At 34.8% G+C, this 8,421-nt stretch overlaps 1 protein-coding gene across 5 annotated transcripts; it reads right to left on the bottom strand.

Moving 5' to 3' along the window:
• Window positions 1–4,088: 4,088 nt before the first annotated feature.
• LOC114380188 (probable glucuronoxylan glucuronosyltransferase IRX7) lies at window positions 4,089–7,588 on the bottom strand. Of its 5 annotated transcripts, none has more exons than XR_003659679.1 (5): window positions 7,100–7,588; window positions 6,524–6,885; window positions 6,033–6,283; window positions 4,953–5,539; window positions 4,089–4,431 (listed from the first exon to the last, which is right to left on the bottom strand). XR_003659679.1 is itself a non-coding variant. In XM_028339146.1 (4 exons), exons 1-4 carry the CDS (start codon window positions 7,389–7,391, stop codon window positions 5,059–5,061), a joined length of 1,386 nt encoding a protein of 461 aa, XP_028194947.1. In that variant the 5' UTR covers window positions 7,392–7,588; the 3' UTR covers window positions 4,481–5,058. The 5 variants fall into 5 exon arrangements, 1 of the variants encoding a protein (XP_028194947.1); XR_003659676.1 differs by having other exon boundaries at window positions 4,628–5,539; XR_003659678.1 differs by lacking the exon at window positions 4,089–4,431 and adding an exon at window positions 4,481–4,783.
• Between the last annotated feature and the right edge of the window lie 833 nt (window positions 7,589–8,421).

Consider the following 8,421-nt stretch of genomic DNA (forward strand, 5'->3'; position numbering starts at 1 on the left):
GCTTTGAGAAATTCCTCCATAAGTGCATAACACAATACCTATGTTTTACACCTGGCATAACTTCCTGCATTGCAGGAAGTAAGCCCTACACATAACATATAAATAAACATTACAAGTTAAATATCAAAACAGGTAAATGCAGGGAAAATTAAACACAGACAAAATAAATTATATTGCCAGCATGACACACTAGTATGATTTGAATGAAATCACAGACTAAATTACTACATAGTCAAAAATAACCCTGATGTTTATAACTTATTGACATTTATATCCTTCAATTATTGTACTTACTGACAAAAATGTCACGATACAGTATATCATATTGCTATCACATATGCATGCATGAAATCAACTTTGTATATTGAATTGCACCTTTTGGATGTATGACATGAAATTCCAACCATATTGCTTGTAGTCTCCTATGTCTTCATGTAACAAAGTGAGGAACCGCTTCCAATTATCTTTATCTTTAGCGTTTACTACTGTATATGCAATCACAAAAAGAAAAAACATTGTTTGCATCTTGTCCCACTGCTGCAAGCAAATGACCGCCATAGTACCCTTTCAAGAAACAACCATCAAGACCAATAAAAGGTCTGTAGCAAACCTTGAATCCTTTCTTGCATGCATCTAAACATATATAAATTCAGTGGAATTGTGGAGAAGATCTAGGTATGGGAATGCAATTCATTTTCACAGTTGATCCTTCATTGCTTCTTGTTAACTCATGTGAATAGTCCCAAAGTTTAGCATATTGCAATTGGATGTTTACCTCAACCAGTGATCGAGCCTCTTTGATAGTCCTAAACATCTTTCTTTCATCAATGTGCACACCATAGTGTTCTCTGTGATGTTCATGTGTCTCCACATGATTTAGGTTTGGATGAAACCTAAGTTTATCAGCCACCTTTTTTGCCACCCATTTCATTGTAGCTTGTTTATTTTTGAAGACCCTTACACATATGTGCTCCTCCAAAAAAGTCTTGATTTGAAAGCTTCTTGTAACTCCAAACCATGAACAATAAATTTCCCATGAACATCCAACTTTTTACAGCGTGCTCTAGCTCGAATGTTGTTAACTTTTACCCATTTCAGATCTCTGCCATGGAAAATAGTAAAGTCTCTTATTGCTTCAATAAACATTTTGATAGTATCAAACTCCATCCCAGCCTTCAAATGCACTTGTCCAAAACTACTTGTAGGATTGTATTGAGGATACATGATTTTAGAATTGGAGTCACCTTCATCATCACTGTTAGGAAGGGATTGAAATTCTTTAGACTGGTAACTATCTGCCAATGTGTCACTTGATTGCCCATCATCTTTTGGAGACACATATACATAGTCTGGGTCACTTTCAGAATGATCAGAAAACTCAATACCCCCATCATGTTCTTTAACTTCGTCATCATCTGCATCATTGTTCAATTCAGTTTCAATTCCAACAACTTCAGGTTTTGTTTCAACTTTTGTTTCCACAACTTCAATTTTTGTATCTTGTACACCAGTTCCAAGTACTTCATTTTCATCATGTGAACCACCTTTAGCACCATTAACATCCTTATCTTCAATAACATTCTAAGTAGACTCTTCAGTAACAGCCTCAACCATATTTTCTGCACTACAATTTATAAGCATTGCATGTACTTCAATCACTAGCCCAATGTCACTAACAGGTCCCCCCTCTGGATCGACATTTTATAAGTATACATGCACTTCTTTTTTTTGGATCAGCAAGCCCAATTTGGCACATAGACAACACATCATGATCATTCTCCAACTTTTGTAAACCAATACCATGCACCAAATAACATACTGAAACAAACTTCATATAGTTGCGGCAAGCTTTGCACAATTCTTAGGGTGTCCAGACATTAACCAAATATGTTTCAACTTTTTCCCAAACACAAAATTCACCATCGACATACTCTAGTGCCCCATTTCCATTTTGTATGAATTTACCATTGTGGTGGAAAATAAGTCTGATTTTATTAGACATCCTACAGAGAAACATAACAAACATTAATTGTATATTCACAAAAAGAGAACATAAAAAGTTTCATAATAGAGAAGAGAAGAGAAGAAATTTGAGAATAAAGAAGAGAACACAAGAGAAGAGGTTTGACGACAGAGGCTAGATGGACGATGATCACCACGAAAAACACGATGGCGATGGTGTCATAATGGTCATCGTCGAAACCCCAAAACAACTGTCTGTTGACGACGAAGACACTAGCCAACGACGGTGCCATTACGGCCAACCAATAAAAGCCATATGCGTAGAAAAAAATAAAAAAGCATACAAAAACGACACAGCATGTGATAAAGTCCAAACCTGGGTGTGCGTCGTTGTGGTCATCGTCGACAGGAACAATTGTATGGGTGTGCGTCGCCGTGTGTCGTCGTGCGTCACTGTGGTTGGAAGATTTGCCAGCATAATGAGACTGTGGAAGTGTGGGAGATGAAGAACTTGTCTTGTAGAAGTTTCTAAAAGTGTGGGAGATGTAAAAAAATCAAGAACGTAGCTTTTGGGAATGAAGAATCAATTTTGGATTGTGTAATCAAGAAGGTAAGCAACATTTTTTAACGGTGATGGACGAAAGTTGACAATAGAATATTTTTGTTGTACTTTTAACACTTTCGATGACTAAATTTTGCATTTAGATCTTTTAAGAACACATTTATCAACGAATTACACTTTCAGAAATAAAAGTGGCTATTTACCCTATAATTAAAGACAAGATTTCAAACCATGAGACATTTATTTTACTTGAAAATTATTATTATCATCATCATCATCATGATGCAGTCTTTTTAATTAAATTTATATTATGTCCTTATAAAACCGTCAAATAAAATCCTTAAATGTCATTAAATAAATAGAATAGACTCACTCTATATATTAAAAATAATTCACGTCTAACTCAATCTTTAAAAAAACTTAAGAGAAAGATTTGTTAAATATTTCAGAGTTTCTAATACGTATAGCGTGAGCAAGTGATGGAGATCACTATGTTGAACGTGAAGAGAACTATGTAGTGCAAGTTAAATAACTTAATGTGTGTTTGAATTGTTGTTTTAGAATTCCTTTGCACCAATAAAAAAGGAAAAAACATCAACATTGTCAGATTAAAAAACGTAGGTTACATTTAACTGAACTGTTTTCCGAACACATCCTTGATGAACTGTTAGTAAAGTTTAAGATTGTTCCTTAATTGATCAGCCTAATAATAAAAAAAAATAGACATTAAAGTCTGCTCTTGACTATATTCTATTAGATTAGACTTAATGATATATACTTGAAACAACTTATATTTCTAATTGACGAGACTACCTAGTACAACCCACATGTGAATCGAAATTTATAACGTAAAATTTGCAAGACTGGGTATCTATATGCTCCAGCAATAAGATTGAATAGTTCCTTGATATCATGTTAATATAAACTAGATTTAACTTAACCACTAAAACCCGGGAAATTATTGTCCAGAGTCTTGGAAAAAACTATTTTGGAGATATTTGTAGTTAATCTGTATTCTGTAATATGTTAACATTAATTTTTGTTATATATATATAAAAAAAAGTAAATGACTTGCTGAGTCAACTGATGGTACTACTCGTGACATCGATTTTATAGCCATCATCACATTTCTCTATATTAAGCAGGCCTAACCTAAATAATATGGCCAGTACAATTAACAAATTACGACTATATGTGGATATTACTTTTTATTTTATTTTATTTTATGCGCCTGTATCCTTTAATTAAACATAGTCGACGCTCCATCAGTGTCACTGATCTGCAGTGATACACTCCATGGCCAGTCTCCAGATACCCTATTTGAATTGATAAAACAACAAAAGAAAACTCATGAAAAACAATGTATTTTTTAATAATAAAAAAGTAAAACAATTTTAAAAATCCCTTTCTTTTGACTTTTTAAGTTAAATTTTAAAATTTCCTACCCTCTCTGTTTCTTTTCTTATAAAAAAACACAGTTGATTTTTTTATTCTTATTTTACTCTTTAGCTTAATTAAAAAACTACTATGATCTGCATTTTTTTTTCAATCTCACAGAAGACACTGAAAAAACCAAAGACACCAATGATGCCCCTTTCATCTCAATCGATTCTCTGGTTTTTCTCCATGCTTGCGTTGATTTTGACAACCCTTTAACACATCCGTGACCACTGACAAGTCACAACCCCCATTAACTTGCAAAAATTTAAAATTGGTAAAAAATTAAACTACCAGTATAAAAGTTATGACATTTCTGACACACTCGCACCCCACACCCTCTTCTTCCACTTCCTCCGTCCATCTCCATTCTCATTAATCATTTCACTGACAAATACCAAAAATCTCTTCAACCTTTACCACCCATTTCCAGCTTCGTTTTCCGAACCCTTTTGTCACCAATGACCAACCTGACACAACACAACCCTTACTCAAATCCCAGTTAACACAACAATAAAATACTACTAACACTATGTACATTTGAAAAAATGAAAATTGTGTATTCTTCTTATAACAATTTTATATTTTTATTTACAAGAAAAAATGATATTACAAAAAATGATTTAGCTCCCGTCACACTTGTACTTGTATTTTTTTTTTCTTTACCTCCAAAGATATTTCTCAGTCCAAGCCGCAAAACAACGAATCAATTCTTGCCATGTCATCACCCCCATAAACCACGTCACCATTAAATACTCGAAGAAAGTCTTGAACCTAATCTGCTGCTACTTGGGCCCCAACATGAGTCATTAAATTCCAGGTCTGAAGAAATTCCAGCTGTCATCCACTCGATGTTAATATTTCTTTATTTATCAAGTAAATGTTATTAAGTGCTCTTGGATAATTAATTTTTTTTTTTTACTAAGATAATAAAATTATAAATTTTTATGAAATTTTTTTAATTTTAATTCTTTATCCATTAGCCACGCACCTATTTATTATCGTCCATGCAGCGTGTTTTTGAAATGTCATCTTCATTACCACCGGTGAGTGAAGAAGTAAACACAAGTGGGCGCCGAGTTTAACTTTAAACCCGCTTACGTGTCAAAATCCAATTGGCGAGAAACCCTCGAGCTTCTGAAGGATCTATCAAGCTTTTCACTTAAAGCCCTTAGGACCTGCCACGTGGCATCCCCTTTCTGGACCTGGCTGTTGAAAAGTAGGGCACTCCTCGTCACTGGGTCCCACAGGTTCCTCTGAATGGTGCTGAGGTTTGTCGCCGCCACGCGCTCGAGTATCTCCGCCAGCCTCCCCACGTCTTTCTCCGCCACCGTGATTGATATCTCCGGCCACTTCACGGCGGAGATAAACGGCAACCGGATACCGTCCGCTATGATTACTGGCACGCAACCCAAGGCAACGGACTCGACCAGCCTCGGACTCCATGGGGCCCACCCCAGAGGACATAAACAAAACACCGAACGTGCAATCTCTGACTGGTAACCGGCAAACCTTTGCCTCTGCAGGTAAAACCGCCGATCACCGTTGAACTTCCTCCATATCACCGTCCGCACTTTCCTTCAAAGTTTAAAACAGTAAATTCAGTAAAAATAAATAAATAATAAAATACAAGTAATTAAAGAATATCTTTTTCTTCATAAATACGACAAATTTGCTATAAATCATATTTTTATGAATTGAAATAATGATTTTTTTTATAGTGTAAAAAAATTATAGTTACAATATATTAAAATTAAAGAAGAAAACTTAGATTGAATTACATTAATTAGAATTTCATCTAGTTAATCTATATAAACATCGTTGAAATAAAACTATTTTTAATTAAAAATTAATATCAAAATTACCCATCAAATAAATAACTAAGTTTTGACTATTTTGTACAAAATTAAATTCTTAGTTAATTATTCATTTAACTAGACAGATGAAAAGGAGACAATTATCAAGCTATATGTAAATGTAAGTTTTGACTATTTTGTACAAAGTTAAATTAAATCCTTAGTTAATTCCTCATTTAAGTAAGAGAGATGAAATGAAGGTAACTAAGTATTACTTGCTGTAAAATCGTCCACTAACGTTCTTAGGATGAAGTTCCATTTTCCCTCGGAAGAAAGCCCAAATATCTCGCCGTCCGTTCACCGGAAAATTCTCCATGGTGTCCCGTACACTTTCCGGCGAAACGTACGGCGGAATCACCACGTGCTCGACACTCTGGCACGGGTGATCATACACTACGCCAAACGTCTGCAACACGATCGAGTTCCTCATAATCTCTGGCACGCCATCAGCCATCGCCACGTCCTCCTTCACCCAAAAACAAACAAACAAAAAATCATTCAGATGTGTTCATTCGGAGAGAAAGAGACTGCAAAAAGAGTGGAAATCAACAATAAAATGATGTAATACAACATTTTTACGTTGAACTTTAATTCAAAACATACATCTCAATTTCACCTTCTTTTCATTTTTTTTCACTCAACCAAACCGACCTTCAGCGAATAATAATCGAATCTACTAACGACAAAACACGTTCAACGCACGTACCAGGGTGTGGAAACACGAGCCAAAATCGTGCGAGGCGACGAAGACGTGGTCGGAGCCTCTGCTCCGGTTCCAGAAGGGGTACTCCGAGGAGACGAGGCTGACAGCGGACGCGATAAGGGAGCGCGCGTGGCCAATCGCCGGGAAGCCGTTGACGGTGCTGAAATTGCAAGACACATAAACGGGGACGAAGAAAAAGTCAGCGTCGTATGGGTCAAACGTGCGAACCTCGCTGGTCAACAAAGCCCTGTGAATTGCAACCTCCGACGCGAACAAATGTTTGCTGCACCTCTCGTTCGATAACCAATCCGTGTTGTACTTCTGAGGAAGATCATATACAAACACCTTCAAGTTCTTCAAAGACCCTAATAACAATAAATAAAATAAAATATAAAATATCATCACCGGTAGTATGAATCAACTGACATTCGTCTCGAGTTCAAGTTTTTTTTGGTTATGCAGCCATCATAAATACTACAGGTGTTTTTTTAATGACGTTAAAAATACTTGTCTTTTTTTAGTAAAGAAAAATGAGAAATTTAAATAAGGATGAAATAAAATGAGATTGATTGTGGCTACCTAGAGAGTTAAGAGCTTGTTGTTGAGGAGGTGTGGTGTGGTTTGATTCCATGAGGGCTCTCGAGACGTGAGATGGTTGTTTGGAGTGGTTGTTGTTGTTGTTGTTGTTGCTGATGAGGTAGGAGGTGAAGAAATAGAGGGAAAGAGAAAGCCAGAGAACCCATTTGTAGTATCTGTAGAGGCAGTTTTTTTCTTGCTGCTGCTGATGATGATGATGAGGTCTGCCATGTTTGTGAAGGAGTTTCATCTTAACGTAGTACCCCCTGCTATTTGGGGGTCTTTTCTGAGCCATTTCATTTAAATTCAGAGAGAAAAAAATAACAACCTAGATCAAAGGTGGTTGGGAGGGTGCTGTCTGTTCTGGTTTGAGAAGAAGTAGAGACGAAGAAACAGTGACAGGAGGAGAAAGGGTGGAGTTTTGTTAGCACTTCGTTTTTGCCTCAAGAGTAAACAAACAACGGGGTTTGTCGATTTTTTTTTTTATTTGGAAAAAGTGGGGGTTTGATACTTTGATCAAATTATTGCGTTCATCAAGGGAAAAAAAAAACATTATGGGCTTTGTTATTTTCTTGGAGAGTCGTGGTGTGTTCCAAATTTTGATTATTCCCTAATTATTGAAGGGTTATTTTTATTATTATTAGCGAAAAGAAGGAAAGGTGGAACAAATTAATAAAGAAAAATAAAAAAATGTGTGTGAGACAGAGATTGCTTGTAAGGTCACATGGTAAAAGACTCAAAGGTAGAAATGGATCAGAAATGAGGTTGGCTACGAACTCGGTTATTAGGCAACTTTTTGATATTCTTTGGCTCTTTCTCAGTACTTTTAAATTTTGTTGTTTGAAATTACCTATTAAACATATCGGAAATTAAGATTAAAAGAATCCAATTAAAATTGAAAACATTCAAAAAATTATAATATAAAATAATAACAAAATTGAATATGTGTATTCAAATTTTGAACTTAATCGGATTCAAATTGAATTAAATTTTCACACACATTTTTAAAATGATATTTAAATTTAATGACTGTGCACAATAAAATTTTTATACCAGCAATCAATTAAAAATTATCATTAAATTTATTAATTTACATTTAATTTATGTCTTATTATAATACATTTTTTTACATTTTGATAAATTTATATATTAAAAATATTGAAAGGTAAAAATAAATCAAATTCAAATAAGCTTCGATTAAACAAGTTAAGACTTACGTTTTTAAATTTAAATTTAAATTAATTAACTTTTTCTCGTTAAAGCTGGTTTAATACAATCTCCGATAATGGCAAATTCTACCGCGATAATATACTCCCATTTGATGT

Source organism: Glycine soja, chromosome 12 (assembly GCF_004193775.1).
Source record: "Glycine soja cultivar W05 chromosome 12, ASM419377v2, whole genome shotgun sequence".
Classification (NCBI taxonomy): domain Eukaryota; kingdom Viridiplantae; phylum Streptophyta; class Magnoliopsida; order Fabales; family Fabaceae; genus Glycine; species Glycine soja.

Bases quoted from the DNA above. Each gene is read 5' to 3' on its own strand.
- LOC114380188 (XM_028339146.1), bottom strand. From the start codon at position 7,391: ATGGCTCAGAAAAGACCCCCAAATAGCAGGGGGTACTACGTTAAGATG. The intron at 6,886-7,099 runs GTAGCCACAATC...TATTGTTATTAG, and splicing joins ACAAGCTCTTAACTCTCTAG to GGTCTTTGAAGAACTTGAAG. The intron at 6,284-6,523 runs GTACGTGCGTTG...TTTTGGGTGAAG, and splicing joins GCTCGTGTTTCCACACCCTG to GAGGACGTGGCGATGGCTGA.